At 37.9% G+C, this 27,974-nt stretch overlaps 1 protein-coding gene across 3 annotated transcripts in view; it reads left to right on the top strand.

Moving 5' to 3' along the window:
• The window catches only part of ASB15 (ankyrin repeat and SOCS box containing 15), a 55,689-nt gene extending 27,988 nt beyond the window's left edge, over positions 1-27,701 (top strand). For 2 of the 3 annotated variants that reach the window (XM_036759861.1, XM_036759860.1), the window contains exons 2-12: positions 496-552; positions 7,166-7,274; positions 8,902-8,954; positions 9,038-9,169; positions 10,309-10,467; positions 17,284-17,529; positions 18,073-18,244; positions 19,975-20,545; positions 21,176-21,329; positions 26,194-26,399; positions 27,294-27,701. In XM_036759861.1, the coding sequence (XP_036615756.1) occupies positions 7,168-7,274; positions 8,902-8,954; positions 9,038-9,169; positions 10,309-10,467; positions 17,284-17,529; positions 18,073-18,244; positions 19,975-20,545; positions 21,176-21,329; positions 26,194-26,366 (1,767 nt within the window). In that variant the 5' untranslated portion in view covers positions 496-552; positions 7,166-7,167 and the 3' untranslated portion in view covers positions 26,367-26,399; positions 27,294-27,701. Of the gene's footprint in view, positions 1-495; positions 553-1,840; positions 2,001-7,165; positions 7,275-8,901; positions 8,955-9,037; positions 9,170-10,308; positions 10,468-17,283; positions 17,530-18,072; positions 18,245-19,974; positions 20,546-21,175; positions 21,330-26,193; positions 26,400-27,293 lie in introns of those variants that run through there. The other variant, XM_036759862.1, reaches the window with a different exon arrangement.
• The last annotated feature ends 273 nt before the right edge of the window (positions 27,702-27,974 follow it).

The raw sequence follows: 27,974 nt of genomic DNA, 5'->3' as shown, positions 1-27,974 counted from the left end.
GTACTGCTACTTTTTAGGAAGAAACAGATCTGTTCAATGACATTGCTTTCTTATTGGAGGAACTAGACAGCCCTAGAAGGGAAAATGTTACTGAAATCGTATGAAAATATCTGGGTCAAGATTGGAATTCAGGTCTTACTGACCATGAGTCTAGCAATCTAAACACTTCTCACCTAGCTGCCATGGAGTCAAGAAGACCCAGTCTTGAGTCCTGCCTTTCAGACATTCTACCTGTGAGACCACAGTCAAATTACTAAACCTCTCAGTGTCCCCTGATATTCTCTAAGACAAATTATGAACAAGTTGCTTGATCCTCATTGACAGAAGAATATTCTTCATTGGGAGTTTTGTACCCAGATGAAATCAAAGGTCCAGATTTTTTTAAAAGCTAACACATAAATGGAAAAAATTATATATTAAAATTTTTTCTATTTTAAGAATGGAAGCAAAAAATATTAATACTCATAATCAATCCTTTTGATCTTTATCCTTCAGGGTTATCCACTTGACTTCCAGGAACTTGACCAAATCAAAGGCCATATCATCTTGAAGGTAAAAACTATTCATCCCAAGGTTCCAGGGTCACATCAGAATTTAACCTGGCTAGTCCACTGTAGACATTTCATATCTGCACTTTGTTATTCAGAGATACAGGAACAAATTCAGTTTTCTGAAAAATTGTGACATTTGTTGTTATTCATTTTATGCTTCATCTCAAGTTAAAATCAATTATTCCCATTCCTACCCCCTGTATATTCCATCTTGACCTTATTGGGCACTAGCTATGAGTTAATAAGATTTCACACTTCCTAAGAGAATTTGCATTTTAATCAAGACTCTTTGAGAAAGGAAAGGCTTATTACTGGTGGAATTCCATCCACATGACAGGTAGGGATGAAGAGAGATCCTTTAAGGCCTCTGCTTTCAACCACAGAGGTAGCTAGTTATCAGCTCTTAAGACCAGCCCTGCCCAAGACTGTTCTGGTTTTAATACTCCTGACAGAGAGGGGTAAACAGTAAATCAATTTAGACAGACTCAAAATTTTAAAAAGCAGCTAACCAACTTAAGTGAATAGAGGATATAATAGGTGCTATACAGATTTAATCAGAAAAGACATGGGTCTTGCCCTGTAAGAGATAACATGTTTAAAACATTTTACTATGAAGAGTTTTATAGCTTTTTCACCTTCCTCAGTAGCAAGGAGATATTAAGACAGGTTTAAAGCCACTTACGGAGTCTGATGAACAGAAATGTTATGTACTCTTCATCACTCGTACATAATGCCTTGGAACACAGTCTACCTCCTCCTGACCACTTCAGTCAGGCACCAGCTGGAATGCAGATCCTTTTTTTGGACAGTTATGTTGAAGCTTTGCTCTGAGACACAAAAGGAAGGGTTGAAGGCTACCCTAGGACACCCCGGAACACCCTAAGCAACACAAAGCCTGTCACACGGGGCCAAAGAGAAGATTTATGTGTCCCCGGAAGATATTTTTTATTTTTGGAAGTTATTGCTGACAAGAGCTGGCTGTTAAAAGCAAGAGCTGTGTGTTTTCCTTTAAAGGCAACAGACTGTAGGGTGTTTTCCTGAGACTTTTGGATTAGAATTTAAAAACAAAGGTGTTCTCTGCTTCGTCCACACTCCAAAGAATACCACTGGATGCTAAATTACAACCCAGAGCCCTAGATGAGCTGATTAGTCTTGCATGAATATCTTCACTATCTGAGCTATCTAGCTCTTATATAAATGCAAAAATATGTTTTTAGCTAAAAGATTCTCATTTGCTGCAGTTGACTTTCCTTTTTTTTAAACATGTCAACTCAAGAGTGTTAGTTATCTTCTTGGTAAAATGCGATAAACGAACAAATATTGCTACTGAGTAATGAGATCTAGTACTTAGAACTCCTTGGGTGAAAATAATGATAATTGGCATATAAATAGTGCTTTAAAGTTTTCAAATGTGCATCTTATCACTGGAGCAGCACAACAGCCTGTGAGGTAGGCAACACAGTTATTGTTACTGTTGTTTTTATTATTTTTTGTTGCTCAGTTTCAGTTGTGTCTGACTCTTAGTTGCCCCATTTGGGGTTTTCTTGGCAAAAATACTGGAGGGGTTTGCCATTTCCTTCTCCAGATCATTTTACAGATGAGGAAACTGAGGCAAATAGGGTTTAGTGACTTGCCCAGGGTCACACAGCTAGTAAGTGTCTGAGGCCAGATTTGAACTCAAGAAAATGAGTCTTCCTTAGTCCAGGCCTGGCACTCTATCCACTGAGCCACCTAGCTGCCCATATAACTTTATTATTATTATTATTATCATTATTATTATTATTACTATCCCCATTTTACAGATAAAGAAACTTAGGCTCGGGGTCAATGTCACATATTTAGTAAGTGTTAAAGGTGGGATTCAAATCTGGGTTTTCCTGACTCCAGCTATAGCATTCCATCCAAATGTCCCTTTGTGTCTCAAAACTACTATGGACTAAAGATGATGACTCCACTCCAATTTTATGGTGAGCCAACTCATCATAAATCCATTAACAAAAGAATAGAAATCATCTCTTTCATGTGAAGGTAGTGGGATGGTCTAGAACATAAGTGTCCCATACATGGGCCACATGCACTCCCAAATGCAACCCAAGCCAGATTAAAATGTAGTCCCTATCTGATTTTAGTGTGTTGATGTATTAATTTGAAAAAAAAGAAATACATAAACACACGGTTTTCTAAATTAAGATGTGGCCTGCAAAGATCCTTATGTATGGTTTAGTGACCCCCTAGTTCTGTTTGAGTTTGACATAACTGTTCTAAAACACCACAAAATGCTAAATTACAACTTGGAGTCTAGATGAATTCATTCCTTTTGTATGAATCAATTTGTATGAATCAATTACCTATCCAAGTAGTTTAAGGACTGTTAGGAATGAGTTTGACACTGGGACCCTGATAATCAGATTCCATGGTGGGTCAAAATGAGGCACTTGTAAGTTAACAAAAGGTGTACTTTGTCCTAACATAGCAAGGATTTGTAACAAGGGAATAGTAGCATTTAGCATCTGTAGCTGAGACTTCCCTTATCTTCCTATGATACACATCTGTTCAGAAAGTGTTCAGTGTGGTGACACTGTGGTCTTCAGACATCAGGCTGAAGGGCCCCTACCCCATGTGAACAGGATCTTTTATGCCCCTTAGGTGACCAGGAAGTCATATTAGAGGCCACCAAGAAGCTGTGTCAAGAGAGGCACAGATTGGGTCTTCCTCCACTCCTGAGCCAATCAAGTTGTGGTTTTGTTGCTTTTTCCTAACCAATGTAGGGACAGGGGGAACCCTAGTAAATACCGGGCACCTATCACAGGCACCTTAGACTCAAAGAACTGGAAGGACCTCAAGAAGTTGTTTGGTCCATTCTAGGGCAAGGGAAAGACTTAAGTCAACTCAATTGACTGTCCCCACGTGAGATATGGACTTAATAATTATCATTATTTTATCTCATCATTCCTTTCATCCTGCTGTGTCCAAATTTGTGTTTACCATAGCTGTTGTGGCTGGTTAAAGTCTCAGCATGCACTATGCACATGGCTTCCTATCAAATTCAGGATCCCTTCGGAAAATGTGAAGGCAGCATGTAGAGGGTGTGGGGTTCATTTAATTTAAGAATCAGCTTTACTCTGTGTTATCTTCCATTTTGGAGATACAAATAACACTCTAGACATCAGTATAAACAACAATTTTGAGGTTTCCCAGAGTCTAACCCTTTTCTCCAGTAAGATTCCATCCTCAGAAAGCTCATCCAGTGAGAGCCTGAAATCTACTTAGGACTTAGGATTTAAACTTGTGATTTAAATAGGTGAAAGGCCCTGTATCCCATTACTAATCCCCTGGGCCATCCAATCCCCCTATCACCACAGCAGTATTAGTTATAATGGCAACATGCAATGCCACAGGTTTATGTTCATCAGCTAATTGTGCCACCTGAAAACACTGGTGCTTGTCAGTCAGTTGGTCCATATTTTCCTAGTGTCCCTTGTGTGAATAACCATTTGCTAGGTGCTTTGGGGGTGAGGGAGGAAGCGGGATAAGCGATATAAAAGAAAGACTTCATGGGCCTAGTCTTCCAGGAACAAATCTTGGGGGGGGAGGGGCAGTGAGGGTTACAAACCATACGCATGTGAACACATCTCTGTGCAAGTGCAAATACAGTGGAAACAGTATAGAACATAAAGGTAGAGGGGACTCAGAAAATGAGCAATTAGGGAGCTGCAGGGAAAATAAGGAAGATTTCAAAGGGGAGGTAGGTTCTGTTTTGTTTTGAATAGTTTTTATTGATATCTTTTATTTTTATGTTACCTTCATTTCCAAATATATTTTATCCCCCTTTCCTTTGGTGAGAACAACTCATAAAAAGAGACAGGTGGAGGTGGGGGAGGGGTGAGGAAGCAGTTAGTTTAGTTAAAATTAGCCAACACATCAACCAAATCTGTCAGTATGCGCAATATACCCATAATCCCCTGCCTCTGCAAAGAAGGGAGGGAGATATATTGTCTTATCTCTCCTCTGGGGCCAAGTTTGGTCATTATAATTATATAGCATTTTGCGTGGGATTTGTTGTTGAGTTTTCCATTTATGTTGTAGTAATTGTGTTCTTTTTCTGATTCTGTTTACTTCACTCTATATCAGCTGATTTATTTTCTTCAGTTACAACTTCTTATTATACAGTAATATTCCATTGCATTCACGTACCAGAAGTTGTATAGCCAATGGGATGTGTTTGTTAAAAAAAGGTTTAGAAGTGAACGATGGTAATTCATATGTGGAGGGCACTGTGGGTAAGAAAAAATAAAGTGAAAAAGGATGGAAGTGTGAATGAGAAAACCATGAGTTGGGGGTGCCAAAGACATATACATAGAGTGGAAAGTCCAAGTTGGGTTGAAATGAAATATCCTACAAATAAACCACAGGCTGAGTTATGTTTCAGAATATGCTTTCTAGTGCCTAAAATAGTGCTTGGCATATGATAGATGCTGAATAAATACTTGCTTGACAGAATATAATTAGCACCATCTCTAAAGCAGAGAGATCACTCTGTATAGGTAAAAGCTAATTTAGGGCAGTGATAGTAATGCTTCCTAGTTGAATGTCTATGAAATAATACCATTGCCTTGTACTTCAGAATCCAATATTGCCCTGCCGGGGTGTAGGACTGGGGGTGACTGAAAAAATAACGTGTGGCCCTGCTGAAATTTTATGCTACCTTCTGATAAGTGGCAGTGGTGGGTGAGAGTCCATACCTCTTTTTCATGACAACTCTTCTCAAACACAGCCAGACCAACTCTGCTTTGCTAAGGGCTAAATTAGTCCATCAGCTGCTCCTTCCCATGACTGTGTCTTGTTACTTAGAACTGTCCTTCATGTTGTTATCGTTCAGTTGTTCAGCTGTATCCAATTCTTCATGACCCTGTGGACCACAGCATGCCAATACTGTCCATGGGATTTTCTTGGCAAAGATACAAGAGTGGTTTACCATTTCCTTCTGCAGTGGCTTAAGGCAAACAGAGGTTAAGTGACTTGTTGCGGGTCACACAGCTGATAAATGTCTGAGGCCACATTTGAACTCAGATCTTCTCGACTCCATGCCCAGAGCTCTATCTGTGAGCCATCTAGCTGTCTCTGTTCTTCATGTACCCATTAGCATATCTTTTAAAGCTTTATTAATGGCATTTTGTGCCATCTCCTGAGCTGCTCCTACAGCCACCAAACTTACTCTAGTAACAAAGAAAAATAGTTAAAACTGATTGACAAAATATTCATGTCTGAAAGTGTATACAACAAACGCATACTTGTAGTTCCCCACATCTTTAATGAAAGAGGAGAGTGTATGACATCATCTGTTCTCCAGGACAAAGACTGGTCATGATCATTACAAATAATCTGAATTCAGCAGCCTTTTAGTGTCTTTTTTTTCTTTACATTTTTGTGTAAGCTCTTGGCAATTAGGGATTATTTCATTCTTTGTACTTTTAACACCATCATCTAGCACATAGTAGGTGCTCAGTAAATATTTGTGGATTGATTGATACATATGGTTTGTCTAGTTCTGCTCACTTTTTTCGCATCAGTTCCTACAATTTCTTTGAATTCCTCATATTCATCATTTCAAGTGGCACAAGAATATTCCAGTATATTCATGTTACCGGGTCAGCTAAGTGGCACAGTAGATAGAGTGCCAGGCCTGAAATTAGGAAGACCCGAGGTCAAACCTTGCCTCAGACACTTACTAGCCATATGACTCTGGACGAGTCCCTTAACCCTGTTTGCCTTAGTTTCCTCCTCTGTAAACTGAGCTGGAGAAGGAAATGGCAAACCATTCCAGTATCTTTGCCAAGAAAACCCCAAATGGGATCACAAAGAGTCAGACACAACTGAAATGACTCAACGACATGTTTACATTGCCACAATTTGTTCAGCCCTTTCCCAATCTGCGTGCACCAGCTTTGTCTCTAATTATTTGCTGCTACAAAAAAGCTTTCTATAAGCATTTTAAGCAGCCTTGAGTATGAGCTTTATACATAAACTGTCTTCGGAGTGCAGCTATTATTTGGCATATATAATGATAGCCAGCACTTATAGAGTGCTTCAAGGCTTACAAACCACTTTATAAATGTAATCCTTTCAACAACACCATGCTAGTATTTATAGATGAGGAAACTGAGGCTGTTGTTAAGTCACTTGCCTAGGGCCAGTTAGCGTCTGAGGCAGAATCTGACCTCAAATCTTCCAGACCCCAAGTCCAGCAAATATCCATTGAGCCACTGGAGCCACCAGCTGCCTTTCGTGTGTGTGTGTGTGTGTGTGTGTGTGTGTGTATTTTAAATTATTCTGAGAAGGAATACTACTATAAATAAGACATGCTACAGTATGTCTAGCAATGCATTGTACAGAGAAGGTGCTTAACAAATGTTAAATGAATGAATATATTATTTTAAGTATTGCATTTTGCCGTATGATTTTATGTGCTGAAATGTTTACCTGTTGGGAAGGGCTGGATTTTTTAAAGCTAGTTACTTCACATCTTTCATTTGAGCTTTCACATTAATTACAAATGATGCCCTGGGCCAAGTACTGACTTTTACAAAATTGCTTCTTTTAACATTACACCAAAGACATGGAGGAAAATGCTGACTTTGATGAGGACCATCTCACAGATTATGAAATTCAGCTTAGCATTCAAGAATCCATTGATGCCAACAAGAAAGAGCTTTATCCTGAAAGGTAAAAGTCACAGGAATTAAATACGTAAGATATAATTTTCATAATATAATTTTAAAAAAATAAAACTGAAGACTTTTTACTTCTCATCTGTGAAAACCCTTCTAATACAACTGTTAGATATGTTCACTCATGCTCTGATAGAGAACTGAAGTGGTAGTGGCATATTTTTAAATTATATTTATTATTTTTCAATGAACAAAAATCGATTGTTTCTCCCTTTCATACATACTCCCTCCCCAATTAAAAACAAAGATAGAAAAGAAAAATAAAACCTATGTAACAAATAAATATAGTTAAGCAAAAAAAAATTCTTACATTGCTCAAGTCCAAAAAAGGTAAGGGGCAAGATATTTTAAATATCCTAACAAATTCGATTCTTTAAAAATTTTCTTAAACTCATTAAATCCACAAATCCCATTTTCTTATAAATGCACGAGAATTTTCTAGATGAACTGTCCAAATGTACAATGCTATTTGTTCTTTCTAAAATCACGTGAAATTAACAAGATATGGAGTCAAGTAAGAAATATACTTGTTTTCATTAGCTAAGCTGTAAAATTACTGCATTGAACAATTGAGACATATCTGGAAATATATTTTTCCCTTTCTGGTTTGTCAATACACAAAAAGACATTCATGACCCTTGCTCCTAAAAGATGTTTCTTCTCAATAGAGTCAATGAAACTTTTATGAAATGTATTATTTCCACTGAAAGAGAAGAAATAGGAAGGGCTAAGAGAACATAGATTATGACATCTTGGTAAAAGCTATTGATAGAGACTGTGGCAGCCAGGTGGCACAGTGGATAAAGTGAAGGGTAGTTCAAATCTGAGTTCATATCTGGCCTCGGACACATACTAGCTGTGTGATCCTGGGCAAGTCACTTAACCCAGTTTGCCTCAGTTTCCTCATCTGTAAAATGAGCTGGAGAAGGAAAGGGCAAAGAACTCCTGTATCTTTGCCAAGAAAACCCCAGATGGGATCACAAAGAGTCAGACACAACTGAGACAATGGGACAACAACAATAAAAATAAAATAAATTGATAGAGACTAGGAGTACCTTCAGGAAATGCTCTGCTTTTATTTTTGTATCAGTTAGTTGAAAATTCTTTGCAAAGTGAACTCTATGCTCCCATTTAAACAAGATCTGCATAGCTCAAAGTTAAATGTATAATTGGCAATTTATCTCAATTATTTAGGATAAAAAGCCAATATTTTAAACTAAATCACAATCTATAGTGACCAATAAGCAAAGATAACTACCTACATTTTCATTTGTTAGTAGATTTTGAGCTAGGCATCCGGGGACACGTGGTTAACATGAATAATGGAATTAATCGACTTTCATATGGCAACTTTCAATGGTTTTATTTTGTATTACTTAGAACTGGTTTCAAAGATAAAGTATGCGGTCTGTACCATGTCATTTCCACTAATGGTCCAATATCATAAATCTACTCTAAAATCTATTTTCCACAGATCTGAAGAACAAAAAGTATGCTAGCCTCATATTCATGTATTTCCTGTAAGGTCTGAATAAATGCATGTGGGTGGAAATCAATGGAAAATTAAATCATTAAATGCCTTGAAGTAGTATAATAACATAGCTATTATCTTTCCTTGCTAGGTTTGTACCCCTAAGTGCTCAGAACAGAAAACTTGTAGAGGCTATTAAAAAAGGTAAAAAAGGTCCATTGTTCATAGAGTGCTGGAAAGGAAGATTTGCTAAGAATGGGAATTTACAGTCTCCATTTTTAATTTAGGCCACATCCTTGAGCTCCAGGAATATGTGAAATATAAGTATGCTTTGGATGAAGCTGATGACAACGGATGGTTCCCACTGCATGAGGCGGTGGTTCAACCTGTTCAGCAAATACTTGAAATCGTTCTGGATGGTAAGTGAACCCAAATATCTTCAGCTATCTCAAAACAAGAATGAAAAAAAGTTATGGTTGCCAATCAAGGAGATTCAAAAAAACCCACAAAGAAAAGCAGGGTAGTGGACCATAGGATTTGAGAAAAGCAATTCTTGGAGGAGCCGTTCATGTCACAATCTAACATCAGGACATAAGAATTGCATTTGGAGCAGATCCATGTGTGTGTCTATCCATTCCGGCATTCTGTCTCTGAGAGTGGCACCAAGAGTGTTATGAGAGACTTTAGTTGTCCTTTAAAGGGGCAGGAATGCATCCCACTCCTCAATAAACCATCATGGATATACAGTACTCGATACTCCAAGGAATCAATGACCTCTTCAATGTAGGTATTTCCTGCAACAATACAGATCACAGTCCATCCATGCCTGTCCTGTGCAGCTGTTGTCCATGTCCTCTCTAAGTTCCCTACAAAGGGTCCACCAACATGCTGGGGTCCTTCTTTGAATTATTTTGACACTGTGAAGATACTAGTGAAAGGCATGAATTGTTTTTCAATTATTCCTAATGCTTGCTCTTGACAGGTCCATTTTATTATTTAAATTACGCACTTTAATGGCTTCCTTTACATTGCTTATCCTGCTTTTCCTGTGGAAAAGTAAGTGAGCTCTACTATGCTCAAAAGGTTCAAGATGCCAGCAATGGGCTGTGCCTACTTGTTAAGGACCAGCCTTGTTAAGTACAGGGAGGCTTATCATCAGTAGATAGCTCCTTGGGGATAAATTCTTTGGGCATGCCAACTCATAAAGGACATCATCCATGAATTCATTTGATTTTTTTTGCAAACTATATTGCATCTTGTGATAATGAGATTCACGAGTAAATTCATTGTTTAATATAGGATTTCCTTTTTATCTAAAATTTAAATCTTTTAAGTTTTAAAGGTATTTCTTGGTTCCAGATTTCTGGGATTTAAAAATCTGTTGATTTGTTGATTGTTCACTCAGCGAATGAATCTGTGTTTGCTATTCATATACTTAATGATTTTTTAGACTTTGTGCATATCTCCTCAACATTTTTCTAGGCATATTTGTTCAGAAAGTTATGTATTATGCTTGTTGATATTTTCATGATTCCACACAATGTTTTTCCTGTCTCAGCATCCTACAGAACTCTTTGGGAATACAATACTTGTGATGGAGAAACACCATTAACTCTGGCAATTGATTCTGGTCTGGTGGAAAATGTACGAACTCTGCTGGAAAAGGGCGTGTGTCCAGACACCAAAAACCTCAAAGGAGAAACTCCCCTTCTACTTGGTAAAGGCTTCTTTTAGGTGCTAGACACATAGGTACTTAAATAACTTTTGGTTAATTGATAAAGAAATCTATGTGATGTTCATGGTCTCTACTAGAAATAAGTTTACCTAAAAACCAAAGCTCTAAATACCTCTGTGGCAAATTCATTGGGGGGTGGGATTTAAGGCATAAAGAAGGGGAAGGAGGTTAAGGGGAAAGGGAAGACCCAAGGCAGGGTGGTGATAGTGGTGATGGGATAATCTCTTCAGGAAGAGGATGACCTAGGTAACTGTGGAGCATCACAAAATGGGTACCATAGTGATTTAACCTTTGAGGTGGAAGCCCAGGGTCAGGTGTAAGGCATATAGTCAGTCAGATGGTGAAAAACAGAAATCAGAGTTCAAAGGCAGGGAGAGGGAGAGTACCCCCTCCCCCATACAGGCATAGCCCTGTTTCCCCTGCACTAACTATGGTTTGGCTGATAACTCCCACTTTCAGAGATCCATCTGTCTTCCCTCCTTGTGCCCGTGTCATTTGTTGACTAGCTACCCTCTGGCATAGTCTGATGGGTCTTGCTGTGTGTAGACAAACAAGAATGGATAATGACTAAGCTACTTTGTAGCTTAGCCTCTGATTTATTATTAATTTATTATCGTGTGACTTGCCTAGGTTGCCATCATGAGAGTGGCTAGATTCTAAATTCCGACGAAGGGGTAGAGGATGAAGGTAGGAATTCCCTGTCTAGTAAAATCAACTCTAAGCTCTACACACTTCTCGCTGAAATAAATGGGCCCTTTGCCACCACCTTTGGAGGTTTCACATCCTCTGCTCTAGACCCAAATATCTATCCTTGGCTTCGTTTACTGTTCTTCCTCTTCTCTCCCTTTCTAATCTCATCCAGATCTGTAACTTCTGTTTGGAGTGAGATGTGAGTTTGAATCTCATGGTCTACCACTTATAACCTCTATGACCTTGGGGAAAATCACTTACCCTCTCTGGGCTTCAGTGTCCTCATCTATAAAATAAATGGAGTTGGACTGAATGACCTCTAAAGTCCTTTCTAGCTCTCAATCTGTGACGCTAGAATCATCTCCATGGAGATGACTCATGAATCTTAAATCTCCACACGCAACCTATCTTCAGAACTCCGGTCTTTCTGATGCACACCCAGTTTCTCATAGCTTCGCATACCTAACTTTTGTGCTCCTTAGACCCTTTTCCGCCATCTTCTTTTAGGAATTGTACTATTTGGACTGTTTGAAACCAAAATCACAGGCTATATATAAAAGCACCTTTGTCTAGCTCTAGATGTAGTTTTTATGCCTAAAAGTAAGATCAAGTATGAAACAAAGATACCCACTGTCACTAATATTATTCCATATTGTATTGGAAATCCTAGCAATAGCAATAAGAGAAGAAAAATAAGTAGAAGGAATCAGAATAGAGAATGAGGTAATAAAACTATCTTCTTTTGCAGACAATATGATGATATGTTTGGAAAATCCCAAAGACTCGATGAAAAGGGCAAATTTTATGTACTACTCTACTCTAATGACTCCATTTTTTAAAAATTAATTTAGTTTTCAACATTCATTTCCACAAGATTTTGAGTTACAATTTTTCCCCATCTCTCCCTTCCCCCCACCCCAAGATGGCATATATTCTGATTGCCCCTTTCCTATCTACCCTCCTTTCTATCATCTCACTCCCCACCCGCATCTCCTTTTCCCTTACTTTCTTATAGGGCAAGATAGATTTCTATACCCCATTGCCTGTATATCTTATTTCCCAAATGACTCCATTCTTTCTATTATATTTGGAGAAAGGGACTCCCACAAAAGCCCTTATAGGAATATATTAACATGAATTCTTTCCCCTTCCCTACTGCTTTAAACACACACACACACACACACACACACACACACACACACACACACACACACATATACAGGCACACGAATAAAGGAATAATTTTCTGATTGGGGGCAGATAATATCAAGAAGTTTTAGATTGCCTAAGTAGGAAGGGTAAGTGGGCATAATGAGTTGTAAAGACTATTTATTTAAGCTATGTTTCTAGTTCTAGATTGTTTCTTTCATGAGAGGAGAGTGAGAAGCTACTTCATTTTTCAGTGCAGGGTAAAATTTTTGTCCGTTTGCAAGGATAGTTGCAAAAGTATTGGCCTCTATAAGAATAACCCCCTTCAAATCATTTCCCCGATTCTAAAGCCAGCCTTATCAACAACTGCTTGAGCTCCTAAGATGCACATGTTACTGGCAGGAGCTCTGTGTAACTAAGTTTAGGACCTGCCACTGAAGAGCGATATGAAGAGTTTGGAGGGAGGCCAGAGGAGAGCAACTAAAATCATTAAATATTTAAAATGATGAAAGGTCAAAGGACCTGAGTTTATTTAACTTAAGAAGAAACCTGAAGGAAGATTTTAAACTCCATACATTACTCAAATGACAGGAATTTACATTTTCCTTAAGTTTACATTATCTTTCACATTTATTAAACTTTCCCAAATCACTGGGGCCCTGAATTCCATAAAGTTGTGTTGTGTTTCCTGCAGCTTGTACTCATTTCTCAGGGATGCTTGATAAATGTCCCCATTATTCCCCATGAAGCTAGAAAAGGCAGATTTTGATGTAAATGACGAATGCTTCTGTAAATTAATTGCTTCTTTAAATCTCACTCAGTGATTCACAGGACAAGGCATTATTGACAATTTCAGCATAATTAGCAGTACTTCTTGGTAGCTTAGGCTAACCAGCTCTCTAGAAAGAGTGCTGGATAGTATCTGGAGTTCAAATCCTAGCTCCACTCTTTGTTAGCTAGCTGTGTGACCTTGGGCAAGGTCTCCGGGTCTCAGTTTTTTCATTTGTAAAATGAAGGGATTTGACTAAATGAACTCTGAGGCCCCTTACAGCACCATGGAGTCAAACCGAGAGAGAGGGAGAGCTTGAATAGTTTGAATGCACCCTCTCGCCAATTGAAATGGCTCCTTCTCACCAAGTGATTAGCATACCAAAATCAGTTACAACATGTTTACTCACGCTTCCAAAATCCCTCCAAAGCACTTTCATTATATAGAATCATAATCATGCAGCAAATAGCTATCCAAGATCTTACAAGTTGGATATTGGCTCAAAGGAATTCTGGGTAGTCATAGGGGCTCAGTGGTCAGTCCTTCATTACATTGTACCTGAAATTTAGTGTGGCATCATAGATAGAGTGCCTGATTTAAAGAAGAGCTGGAGTTCAAATTTTTTCCCTGACATTTGTTAGAAGCTCTGGGAGTCTGTGCCATCAATAACTCTTCCTCCCATCTGCAGTATTTCCTTATTTTCTTGTTTCTTCATTAATACCTAAAACATGCCAAAACTCTCCTACCCTTAAAAAAACTTCACTTAACCCTGACATCTCCTCGCTTTCAACTATCAACCTTTCTCTCCCCTCCCTTTCACTGCTAAGTTCTGAGAAAGAGTTGTGTACTCTCACTGTTTCTATTTCCTCACCACACACTCATCACCAGAGTCTGACAATCAATCTTTCAACCCCACCACACTACCAAAATTACTTCCTTAAAAATTATTGGTGATCTCTTAATAACTAAATCCAATGATCTTTTCTCAGTTCATACCCTCCTTGACCACTCTTTTGACACTGTTGAACATCCCTTCTTGTTGGATATTGCCTCTTCCTTTGGTTTCCATAACACTGCTCTCTCCTTATTCTCCCTCCTTCTCTTCCCCACTACCCTGCCAAAAACTCCATTCCAGTATTCTGCTTGTTTCTTTATCCACTTTCCAACCCCTAACATGAGGGTCTCTCAAGGCTAGGTCCTTCCTTAACTCTCTTCTCTTGGTGATCTTATTTGTTCCCTCCCATGGGTCCCACTATCACCTCTACACAGATGACTCCCCAACCTATAAAGCTAGTCTTACTCTCCTTCCTAACTTTAATTTCATAGCTTCAACTGCCTGTTGGATATCTCCACCAGAGTGTGCTGAAGAAACTTTAAATGTAACAGTCTTAGAAGTATTTGTCTTCCCATTTAAACCTGTTCTTCCTGCCAGTTCTCTTCTTTCTCTTGTTGGCACCACCATTATTTCAATCACCCAGCTTTATGGCTTAATTTTTCAATTCGTCCCTTCCCCTTTCCCTTTCCCCATATATCCAATCAGTTGCCAAGTCCTGTCAACTTCACCTCCACATCTCTCACTACAACTCTCTTCACTTAGATCTTTATCATCACTTATCTAGATTATTGGAAGAGGCTCCTAAATGGTCTCCATAATTGTAGTTTCCATCTTCTGTACAATGTATCTTTTCTCACAGCTGCCAAAGTAATCTCCCCAAAATACAAATCTGACCCTGTCAGTATCCTGTTCATAAACTTTCAGAGGCTTCCTATAGCCTCCAAGATAAAATACAAATACATTAGCCTGGCCAAAATCTGACTCTAGCCTAGTTTTATTAATCTTATTTCACATTGTGCTCCCTCACATATACTATACTCTAGCCAAACTAGATAATTAGCTCTTTCCCGAACTCAATGTGTCACTCACCCCGTATCATGCTATCTTACCTACTTTCGTGAAATATATTCCTTCTGCATCTCTGTTTTCTTATTCTTTATCTTTCTTTAAGATACAATTAAGGCAATAGACAGTTCCTTCATGTAACCTTCCCCAATCTTCCTGGCTGAAGCTATTCTTTCTCAAATTCTGTTAGGCACTGGGAAACAAAGATAAAAATGGCACAGTCCTTCCCCTGATGGAGGTTATAATCAAAAGGGGAGGGATAAAATGTATTCTTAAATATAATATAAAGGCAAAGAAGAGATCCAGAGAATGTATCATAAAAAATTTTGAGTAGGGAGAAATCATTTTAGGTTGAAAGGATCAGAGAAAATTTCAGAGGAAGTGTTGCTATTTTCTTTGAAAAAAAAAGAAGATTTCAACTGGTACAGAAAAAGAAAGAGACAAAGTGTTCTTAGATATTGCACATAATCTGTGTAAAAAGTACAGAGGCAGAAAGGGTCAGGACAAGATGGGGTAATAACTAGTGGTCTAGTTTGGTTGGAATGTAGAATGAATGAACTACAAAACTGGGCTGGAGAGGTAGTTGCAGAGGATCTTAAATACCAGGCTAAGGAGCTTATAATTTATCTTATAGACAATAGTCAATCAGTAAACATTTATTAAGTGCCTACTACTTGCCAGGGATTGTGTTAAGTAATGGGGATGTGAGAAAGGCAAAAGACAATCCCTACTTTCATGGAATGTGCAGTCTAATGGGGGAGACAACATGAAAACAAGTATATTCAAACAAGATATAGACAACATAAAGGGGTTTTGAGCAGGGAGCATGATGTTATCAGATCTGTGCATTAGAAAGATTAGTTTGAGGGTTATCTGAAGGATGAATTAGGGGGAACAGAGACTGGAAGCAGTAAGACTACAAACATAACACTCATTCTCTGGAATGAGAACTTCACCATTTTAAGCCTCGGAAAGTCATAGAAGTCACACACTAGGATTAAGGACCTGGAAACCCTGATGCCATCATGAGATGTGTTCATATGTTAAAACATAGGCCAGTCTCAACCTTTACTCCATAGCTCTTAAATGATGCACTCTGTGTTCTTTCTCTGTAAAACTCTAGTGATTGGTCTCAAATCACAGACTGCTAAAGCTTGTGTTACATAACCTGCAGGTCATTTCTCCCTCCTGGGATATAATTTGTCAGAAGTGCTAAGAAAGAGCACTTTTCTTATCTAATATATGTGTATGCCAGATATATGTGTATGTGTGTATGGATGTGTGTGTGTGCGTGTGTGTATGATATATATATATATATATATCATATATATATATAAACACATACATATGTGTGTGTGTGTGTGTGTGTGTGTGTGTTCCTCATGTATATTTCTTTCTCTTTGGCCAGTCTCCCCTAGCAAGTGTTTTCACTGCTGACACACAGCTTCTGAAGGCAGTTCCATAAGAGGAGATCCTAAAGTGTTTGAGCAAAGGCAGCAGCATTAGGATAAGTGGATTTTCTCTCAAGGGGGCAGCTAGATGGCACAGTGGATAGAGTGCTGGACCTGGAGTCAGGAAAACTCATCTTTCTGGGTTCAAATGTGGCCTCAGGCACTTCCAAGCTGTGTGATCCTGGGCAAGTCACTTAACTCTGTTTGCCCCAAGTTTCCTCATCTGTAAAATAAACTTGAGAAGGAAATGGCAAACCACTTCAGTATCTTTGCCAAGAAAACCTCAAATGGGGTCACGAAGAGTCAGACACGACTGAAAACAAGTGAACAACAAATTTTCTCCCAAAGTGTCTGCACTCTATCAGTCATTGGGATTTTTAAAGTTCTAGCATATTTATTAAAGCCTAACCTTATAATCTTAGCTAATATGTGGTGATTTTATTCAGAATATATTTTGTTTTGCAAAGCAAAACCATAAAATCTTAGCACAAGCTCAAGGAGGGAAAGAATATGTTCACGCAAAAATCTTGAAGTTTCCCTTTGAGTCCTAAAGTCGTTGGGCTACATTGACATTCTATGAAGAATCTATTCCTCCTTAAGGCTCTGAAGTAAAAAGCATAACAGCCAACTTGGGTAGTTGCTCACAGAATCTAAGAGCTGTAAGGGATATTAGAGGCCATAGAGTTCATCTCAAATCTGATGAATAATCCCTTCTAAAACATCTCCATCAAATGATCATCCAGCCTTATCTTCTGATTGTAACTTTTAGTATGCAAAATAGAAGGGTAAATATATTGGAGACAGGTTAAATTTTATCTGAACTCTTTTATGTTTTCAAGCTATAAGAAAGGGTTCCTATGACATGGTGTCCCTTCTGATTAAGCATAATACTAGCCTCGACCTGCCGTGTATCAAGAGATGGACAGCAATGCATGAGGCAGCCAAACAGGGCCGCAAGGATATTATTGCTCTGCTCCTAAAGAATGGAGGAAATGTGCACCTGCGGGATGGATTTGGAATTACACCTTTGGGTGTTGCTGCTGAGTATGGTCACTGTGACGTGTTAGAACATCTCATCCATAAAGGTACATGGAAAGAAATTGGACTAGTAAAAGTTATCTGTTATCAGTGCCTAACAGTGTCTTATATATAGTCAGAAGTTATTGTAGATAAATGAATGAAAGTTGAGGTTTACCGCTTATTATTATAGAGTATTGTGGATGCTTTCTGGCAAACACGTGGGAGGACATGGATGAGAGTCATAACGAATGGTCACACATGAACAGGTTGCAGTCTACATCACTGGAAGGAAAATCCACATTGAGAAGATAGGTCTATTAGAATATTGGCACACTCTGGTATATTTCAGTACAATTCTGAAAGAGGGGTAGTAGGATGGACAAGCTGACTTCTCAGGATACTTCCATTACCATGGTTGTATCGGATCTTTAAGATATATGTTGCACAACTAACTACGCTTTAGTGTCTACAAGGTCTATCCTGTTTGTTGTTGTTGTTTTAAGGTTAACATCTACTAAATAATGAAAAATGAAGACAGGCAATTTTTAAGGAGAGAAGAATTTCACCAATTTTATACAGACATCCTTATGACAAATGTCTCATCCTAGGTGGTGATGTTTTTGCTTTGGCGGATGATGGGGCATCTGTCCTCTTTGAGGCAGCAGGAGGAGGTAATCCTGACTGTATTTCTCTTTTGCTGGAATATGGAGGAAGTGGAAATGTGCCTAATAGATCAGGACACCTTCCTATTCATCGAGCTGCTTATGAAGGACATTACCTGTAAGTAAGGCACAGAGGACACATTCAGAAGTTGGGTTGGTTCTCTCCTCAAGATCCTCTAATTATCCCATAATTAGTGAAAAGCTAAAGGTGCCTTTTCTGAAGTTTTTGCTTGTAAGCTCAAAGTTTAAACTTTTCAAGATGACTTCACTACAAAGAATCATCACAGATCTACAAAAAGGTTGGACCGCTATACCAAGCTTTACCATAATGCCTTATATTGATTTTTCAAAGTGGTAATTTTTATAGCATATTGGCCAATCCACACTAGAACTAATAGGTCATAGATAAGGTTAAATTGAAATGTTCAATTTTGCAATAGACTTAATTATCCATAGTCTGTACAAATAGTTGGAGGGATTTTATTATGTAATGTGTCATTAACCTCTATAGCAAGAAGTAAAAAACTAGTATTACCAATAATAACCAACCATGTGATGGCTGCTGAATACTTCTCAAAGGCTCAAAAGCCAAGTTAGCAAAGTTACTTGGCTATAGATTGCTCAACAGTCACATTATACCTCAGAACTTCAAAGAAATGCAATTTCATTAGTGTGGGAACTGTCTCTATTAAAACTGATAGTAAGCCCTCCATGCCTTAGTAGACAGTTTTTCTAAGTTACTGCGGCGGAAAAATTTATCATCCTATGACCAGCTAGGTGACAGCTTCTCCAGTTAGCTAGGCTGATCAGAGGGCACCTGGCATACAGTCCATCAATGAGCTCATACTTGAAACCTGTCTACCTTGGTAGGGCCTGCCAGAGTTTACGCTCTGCTGACAAAGCCTTCAAGACCCCAGGGACATGTTCACACCTTGTTGAGATTTTAAATGGGACACTGTTTGTTTTACTTGGATTTAATCTCAGTGTCCATAAATTCACACATGATAGCTCTAAATTTGATGCCATAAGAAATCAAATTATCTCTAATTATGTCATTCATACATGATCTAGCTGAGCAGTCAAGTGTGAAAAGTTCACAACCATTTACCACCTCCTCTAGAAACTGTGTGATTGGTGATCATGTTTAGTTTGATCGCCATTTCAGTGAAATGGTAAAGTCTTTTCTTTTTGGCCAAACCATGTAAACACAAATTGGGAATAAATATCCACTATATTATTTTACAGAGATTTCTCATCTTGTTCATGTAACATGTAACATCGGTAAAATATTCAAGGGTGTTATTAGTTAACTAAACCTAACCTTCCTTCTTATAATCTTAAAGGACTTCTTAGTTGCCTATAGGCATAACACTGTTCAACTTAGAAATTTTGGGAGGGGTCCAGACCTGTATCTTCTTTGGGTTCACTTCTTCAAGTGAAAACTTTCTCTATTCATGCAAGTCACCAACTCTCTCTAATTTATAATCATAAAGAGTTTACTGAGCTATAGTGAGGTTAAGTGACTTGCTCACAGTCACACAGCCAACTTGTGTAAGAGGCAGGAAGCCAAGTCTTCAAAGGTCACTGTCTCCAAAGCCTGTACTGTGCTGTTTCTCTTAAATAAAATAAGTGTTGATTATTCAGAGAAGCTTTGAAGAGCCTCTAAGGAAACAAGAATCAGGGCAAAAAATAAAGAACAGGAAAATAAAAAGCTAAACAATTATTAAGAACACTATACATGGGATTAAAATGTTGTGCATCAAAACATGTTTAGAAGAAAAAATAAGATTTCATGAGGAAGTTTTTTTTTCCATCTATGTAGCATGGATATTTGACACTCTTTTTCAGGGCTCTGAAATACCTCATCCCAGTAACATCCAAAAATGCAATCCAGAAAAGTGGGTTAACCCCCATTCATTCAGCAGCTGAAGGACAAAATGTGCAGTGTCTGGAATTACTCATTGAAAATGATTTTGATGTCAATACTCCCCTGGCTGATCACATTTCTGAGAACTACGATGATGGAAGGAAGACTGCACTGTATTTTGCTGTTTCCAACAATGACATCCTCTGTACAGAGGTTCTTTTGGCTGCAGGTGCAGACCCAAACCAAGATCCCCTGAATTGTTTGCTTGTGGCAGTGAGAGCTGGCAATCATGAAATTGTCAGATTGCTTCTCTCCCATGGAGCAAATGTCAATTGTTACTTCATGCATGTGAATGATACCAGGTTCCCCAGCGCCATTCAATATGCTCTGAATGATGAGGTAATGCTTAGACTGTTGCTGAATAATGGCTATCAAGTGGAGATGTGCTTTGATTGCATGCATGGAGATATCTTTGGAAATTCCTTTGTGTGGTCTGAGATTGAGGAAGATGTTCTCCCAGGATGGACTTCTTGTGTAATAAAAGATAACCCAGTAAGTTGCTTCCCACTTTTCTTTAAGTTTTGTTATATTCTTCCCTTACTTACCAACTTTACAGTGTTGCATATGGAGAATTTGCATGTGCATGTACACACACACACACACACACACACATACACACACACACATACATCAAGAAAACAGTAGCTCTGATGGTGTTTCCATTACCTGAATAATCCTATCAAATACCTATAATAATACATAAAATAGATGATACAAAGTTCCATAGTTGGGTCAAACTGAGTGCAGAACAATTGGAAAATATTTAAAAACATAAGGTTCAGGTTACTGGATGGAACACTGACGAAAGGTAGAAACAAGCATTTTTCTACCAGTTATTACTGAACATTATCATTTTAGACCCAGTCATATTTCTCTGGGATGATAGTTTCAGAAAAATAAGAAAATATTTTCCAGTTATTTTGATTTTATCCTAAGAAGATCCTACAGCTATACTCAGAGATGAAAGAACCCACTTCTTGGGACCTTTGTTTTCGGCAAAGGGAGGCAGGGGGGAGTATTTTTGAGTAACTTCATTTTAAATAAGTTGCTAGGATATATATGTATATTCATATATATGGTGCTTTAAAATATTAATCTATATATTTTTAAAATTTTTTTCAGTTCTGTGAGTTTATTACAGTTCCCTGGATGAAGCATTTGGTGGGTCGTGTTATGCGTATTTTAATAGATTATATGGATTATGTCCCTCTATGTGATAAACTGAAATCAATACTAGAAGTACAGAGAGAATGGCCAGAAATTCGCCAAATATTAGGTAAAAATAAAAATTTGTGATTAAGTAAAGATTTTATGTGTTTTAACTTAACTGGACTTAGTACCACAGCTTCTTAATGCTTTCCTTGAGAGCTCATTTTTAAGCTTTGCATTTCTATCTGTCTTGAATCATGTTCCTGTGCTCTTTTATTGGTTTTATCATCTCTCTTGATATAAGAAGTTCCCTGATATTTTTCTGTCTAATATGCATAATTGAGAAGTTCCCTGTAAGACCATAAATCAAAAACTTGGTTTCTTGAAAGGTATGACCCTGAGACTCAAGAGGCTTGGCTTCTAGTCCTGGCCCTGTCAATAGCAAACACTATGACATCAGGCAAGTAATTTGACCTCTCTTGGCTTCAGTTTCCTCATCTAAAAGATGAAATAAATTTGGACTCTATGTTCTCTAAGGTCTCTTCCAGCTCTAGAGCCGGTGAGTCTATGATATATACAATAAGGCTGTCTCTCCTCTATCTGTCACTGCTTTATTTATTGAGATTCTTCCTTACCTTTGAATAAAATTTTTTAAAAAGTTTTTATAACAGCAATAAACTTAAGACTGTAAGATGAAAACTAGCGCATAAGGTAGCATTGTGATAGTAAAGTATATTGAAAACATCTCCACAAAAGATAAAGCTCTAGTTATAGGAGAGCAATGGGAGGAGTAGAAGGAAAAAAGTCTCCCAGTGTGTGATACTTCACAGTAAACTATAATTTGATCTGAAAAAATGGTATTGAGAAGCCTGCTTGTATGTTAGTTAAATAGAATTTAAGAAAACATCTTTAGATTTTTGAAACTTGATATTTTAAAAATGGACAATAGAAAGACTATCAGGGAAGCAAGTTGTATCACATTGTTAGTAATGACCTACATGCAGAAAGTGGTAGGAAAAACATTAGGGACGTGGATGACCAAAAAAAGAAGTGGCCATGTAGCAAGAGTCGAGACTAATACACTGGCAGCTCACATGTGCCACTGGTATTCACAAAATAACAAAAGAACCATATGGTACCCATCAACTCACTGAGCAGATTCCTCTTTGGAGAAATTATGGAAAGATGTGGACAAGAATCACATCAGATGAGAGAGCATGGATGGGTCACAATCTGCTCCAGTGGAAGGAATGTGCAGGCTGATGAAATCACAGGTCTGTTGAAATACTAAAGTTTTTTTTTATTTGAGACTTTTTAGGTTAATAATACTTATTCTTTATTATAATAAGTTAGTGACACATACAGTAATATAATATAAAAATAAAATAGTCATAATAATATAAGTTAATAATACTTAGTCCTTGGATTTCATAACAAGAATAAATTGTTCTCAGAGATGAAATAATCTATCATGCATCACACAGCTGCTCTGCTGATTGAGCTAAAGTAATAAAATATGATCCCATTCCTGAAAGGCCAGGCCCTAACCATTTAGGAACCTGAAAATGAAAATCAGAATCTTGAGCTGCATCCAAACTGGCAGCAAAAATATGGGTGTCGTTAAGGTTTTTGTTGTAGTCACAGAGCCTGTTACACTAATTAAAACTGAATTTGCAAATCTATGGATTGTAGTAGCAATGAATTTAAATGAGTGGAAAGCGTGTATGTTTCTGACCAGCTGGAAAATATCAGGTAAAGAGAAATACCTTTAAATTTTGAAGCACCCAGGGCAACACAAAATTTTCCCATATGTAAGAGTGAAGGTAGATTGAGTCAACCTGTCCTTTACCCCACTCTACTTAGAATGACAAGATGCTATGCCCTGGTGCCTTAACCAGGTTTAAAAAAAAAAGCTGAAGAGAGAAGCAGGAGTGGGTGACTGTGTCCATGTGGAGGCATGATAGAGAAAATCCAGAGAATCAGGAGCAGAGCCAGGAGAGGAATAAGGGAGTGAACATAGGTGGCCTGGCTACTTTCCTTAAAATGGAGGCTCTGAGAATAACTGACCAGTCAGAGGAATGGGCTGCAGGGGCCTAACATCTTCCAGAATAAAAGGGCTGCTGTGGTATGGTGGAGAAAATCCAGAGTCAAGAATAGAGCTGAGAGAGGAATTAAGCAGATCAGCATCCTAGGAGTGTCCCCCAAACTGCTGAGGACATTGTCCGCATCAGGAGCAGAGGGGAGACTGGAAGAATTGAGGAAAAAAAGCAACGAAGCTCCCTGAGGCGACAAGTAACATGCCAGCTCTGAGCCCCAACCTGTTGGTGTGACTAGGGATTGGGAATAAAGTTTCAGAGCATTTACTGAACATACATGATCTCATTTGACCCTTAGAACAACCTTGTAAAGTAGGCAGGTTATCAGATGATGAAAGGTTTAGCAAAGTTAAGTGATTTATCCAAGGACACGTAGTTAGTAAGTGGAAGAATTGGGACTATAACCCAGGTCTAGTATAGTGCTCTTCCCTCGTATAGTTCTGTGAGTCTGAATTCTTGGTCAGCTGAATCCACAATCAACTGATTCCCTCTTCTGAGCTGAGAAGGCGGAATTAGAGGAGTTTTTATGATAAATAAAAGCAGAGTTTCAAGAAATTAGAAGGCAAATGTTCTGGCATTGCTTTTTATGTTTTAATTAAATGATGTTATACATTCACTACAAAAGATTAATGCATGATTTCAGCATAATTTACAATGCCAATGTGTCAGACCAAAAGACTGTCAGTTCAAAATGAGATTACAGAATATCAGAATTTGAGCTGGGAGGAACCTCAGTAACCATATACTCCAACCTATAGCCAAAAGGAATACCCACTATATATGGCAAGTATTTACTCATCTCAGCTTGAAGACCTCCAAGGACAGAGACCTACCACTCCTTAACTTAGCCCATTCTACTTTTGTTAAGAAGTCTAATGCTTAGCAAGTTTTCCTCAACATCAAGCCTAATCATTTTTATAGATTTGGTTCTTCAATACCTCTACAAAAATCCTACTCTGCTGCCTCATCACAACATGGAATAAACTTTTAGCTCTTAGATATTATGTCAATGGAATTTGAGTTCTGGCAGAACCTACTGAGATTATAGAGTTTCAGATACAGGTCAAACAGTAGGTGAAATGACTATGTTTATTGTCTGAGGACCAACCCAGCTCAGGTCAGAAACTAAGTCTCGTCACCAGAGACTTGGTTATCGGATGATGATGTTTTTTTCTTTTTTGGGCCACACCAACTCAGGCCTCTGCTACTAAGTATAGGGTTCGTGAGATCCATCATTCAAGAGAGTTTTCAAGCCAACAGAATCATGGATCCTTGGAGAATTTAAGTACTTCTTCAGCACCTCCACAAAAGACCAACTTTTGCCTCAGCGAGGCTTGGAGACAACACTAGATTTCTGAAGGCCATGTGCCACTGGAACCTAGACTCTGGCAGACTGAAGAGAACTGGAGAGTCTCCTAGTTATAGGCCTGGCCTCAGACTATATATAGTTTCTTGTCTAAGGATCAAATTAGTTGATAAGTTTAGAGAGTGGTTTATCCTGAGAAGGTTAACAGCCAAGTAATGACTTTTCCAGCTCATAAAAAGCATTTGCTGAAGTACTAGGGCGTTGCAACTTGCCTCAGTGGAGCGTGCCTTCATACTCAGATTGAATCTCAGATTAAACATTGAAACTACTTCAAAAACTCGTGCAGACTAGCCAATTACAATGAGCGTACCTGGCCACTGGATGTCAGTGTTGTTCTATTTAAACATAACAAAATAGGTTTCTTGAGGAGTGAAGTAAAATTACAGTACGCTAAAAGTAGAAGTAATGATTCTGTTCAGCGTGGTGATCAGCGTTCTGTGTTCAAACCATTGGATAACAATGTTTCAATAAAATGCATATGTTTGACTGTTGGCAGGACATTGACAAAGGTGATTAGTTAAATCACTTTGGGATAAGATCACTAATTGTCCAGAATGACACGCTCATTACACTTATTGTAATAAATATATTTTGGAGTCTCTAGGCCTGGGATTTAGATGTCATAGGGAACTCTTAGAAAGGAAACTCTTTCTTACCAAGACAGATCTAATAATAACGATAGCTGCCATTTATAAAACACTACGTACCAAGCACTTTGATAAATGGTGCTTTACAACTATTACTTCCTTTGATCCTCACAACAACCTTGGAAGGTAGGTGCTATTATCATCTCCATTTACAGATGAGGAAACTGAGGCAAACAGAACTTAAGTGACTTGTCCAGGATCACACAAGTAGTATGTATCTGAAGTCATAGACTCCTGACTCCAGGACCACTGTTCTATCCCTGCTTCTGTTCCACAACTTAGTCTTAGAGAGGTCTCTGAGTACTAAAATGTCTGACCCAAGGTCATACGACCATTTTGGGTCTGAAGTGGGACTTGAGCCCAAGTGTTCCTGACTTTGATGCCAGCCCTCTATCCACTAACTGTGCTGCCTTTATAAAAATACAGAGAGTCTAAATGGTAAAAGATGTTGCCATTTAACCAAAGTAGGTTGATATTAAATTTTTAGAAAAAATTGAAAATGCTACTGAGGTATAAATATGACAGAGGCATAAATTTGAAACTGATCCTGTATTTAAAATGACACATGGATGTAACAACTTCAAAGGTATGTGATAAACTTGAGGCAGAAGTCATCTGTATATTCAGGAAATGGGTAGGACAAAGACCACAGGAAGAAATGTACAAATGTTATTCTCTAATAGGACCTAAAAAATTAGTAGAAAACAACAGTTAATATTTTGAACATATTCTTCCTTTAGGAATCTGTCATAATAATTTCTTTACGATGAACAAGAATTGTGATTTTCATAAGCATGTTTGTTCCAAAAATGCATATCTATATTATTCTGCAACAGAAAATCTCATCATAATACCACCACCCCCCTTTTTTTTCTTTTTTAGAGAATCCCTGCTCATTAAAGCATTTGTGTCGACTAAGAATTCGAAGACTCATGGGACTAAAGAGACTGTGCAAACCAGAACTTATAGAGAAACTTCCTCTACCAACTATCTTAAGAAAATATATCTTGTTTAAAGAATATGATCTATATGGCCAAGAACTGGGGTTATCATGATTCCTGAAGAGTTTTAAAAATCATTCCTTCCAAGTATGTCATTGGCATTATTCAGCACACTTAAGTATATTTAAAATCCTTTAATAATTCTGTTAAGCAGAACTTTTTTTTTCTTTTAGGAGAATGTCTTTTGTAGCTCAATTTTTCTATTTATACTTTTATGTGGACTTTTATAGTTACCTTAAATCTCTTACTTTGACATCTCCTGAGGGTCTGACAGGAAGAGACAGTTATCTCATGAAGACATGATTGATCTTACTTCATTCAGCTGGCTGGGCGTGGTCACTGAGTTATCCTCATCCGCTTATTTTCTCTACCAAGGATTGTTGCTTTGTCTCAGTAATATAAACTGTAATACATTCTTTTATTAGATATTTGTTCCAATCCATAATCTCCCTTTGATTTGTGTGTTCCCCAAATGGCAGAATTGCTATTTTTAGAATGAACAAAGAAAATTAGTTAAGAAAATACGATTTTTAAACTCCCTTATTTCCTTATAATATAAACTTCATGTCCTTGGCCTGAACTATAAATCTTGTATTTTATTTTAAGACCTTACTGTAAGGTCTTCACAAATGTTGATTAAGCTACATTGATTTCTATTAATGCAATTCTAAGGAAAAAACAGCCATGAAGATGTTAGCCTGGCATTTCAAGGTATGGAACCAGCTCTAATTGAGCTTTGGCATTTTCTTGTTTCTTCCTTTAATTGATTTCTGGATGAATTAACTAAAAGAAATATCAGATTCCAAACATTTGAGCTAACTCAACATGTTGTAGGCTGACACTAAAGAAACTCTCTTGACATTCATGGAGGAGAAAAAAAAATGTGCCCTCCATAATTGAAGCAATCACTAACATCCAGAAGAGAGTTTATCTTCCTACCACCAGATTGTGAATTTTACTAGTTGTGTTTTTGTTTTCTAGGGGGCTCAGTAAGAAAGTGAAGGAGGTGTTTCTCATATATTAACTGGGAGAGAGGAACAGCTGCACCCACTGATGAGGCTTAGAAGACACTAATGCAACCCTGGTTCCACAGCCTCATCATGATAAGCTTCTGGATGCTCTTTCATAAGGCTGAGACCTCCAATGCTCTTTTCTTCACTATGAGATTTGCTTAGCATTATACAGAAGGTCTAAATATCACTGAGTAGCTTCTGAATGTAAAATAAATTCTAGTTTTCAGTGTGCTGTCATGAAATGATATCACCTTACCTGATTTAAAGTAAATTCAACCAGCCTCTTGAAGCAAAATGTCTTCTGAAGAAGACAATGTAAAGAGCCAAGTGCAATATTTTCAGGTTTTAGAACTAATAAAAAAGTTGAAATTATGTATACATGTTGTAATATTTTACAGCAGATATTAGGAAGAAATTTCCTATTGCTACAGTATAGCAATACATGTTTCATCACTTAGAAAGTAAGGATCAAAAAGAATGGAAATTCCAAGGAAGAAAACTAATTTGTATAAGTGTGCCTGTGCAACTTATGAACCATTAAGTATGAAAATATTATATAATACAACTATTACATATCCAGAAGATTGTTGTGTTGCTACAGCCCTTGGACACAAAGATCATGCTTGTGTTTTTCCTTGTTAACTTTTTC

The sequence above is a fragment of the Trichosurus vulpecula genome, chromosome 5, assembly GCF_011100635.1.
Source record: "Trichosurus vulpecula isolate mTriVul1 chromosome 5, mTriVul1.pri, whole genome shotgun sequence".
Lineage (NCBI taxonomy): Eukaryota > Metazoa > Chordata > Mammalia > Diprotodontia > Phalangeridae > Trichosurus > Trichosurus vulpecula.
The sequence above is the reverse complement of the archived record's forward strand: the minus strand, read 5'-3'. Positions and strand labels throughout refer to the sequence as shown.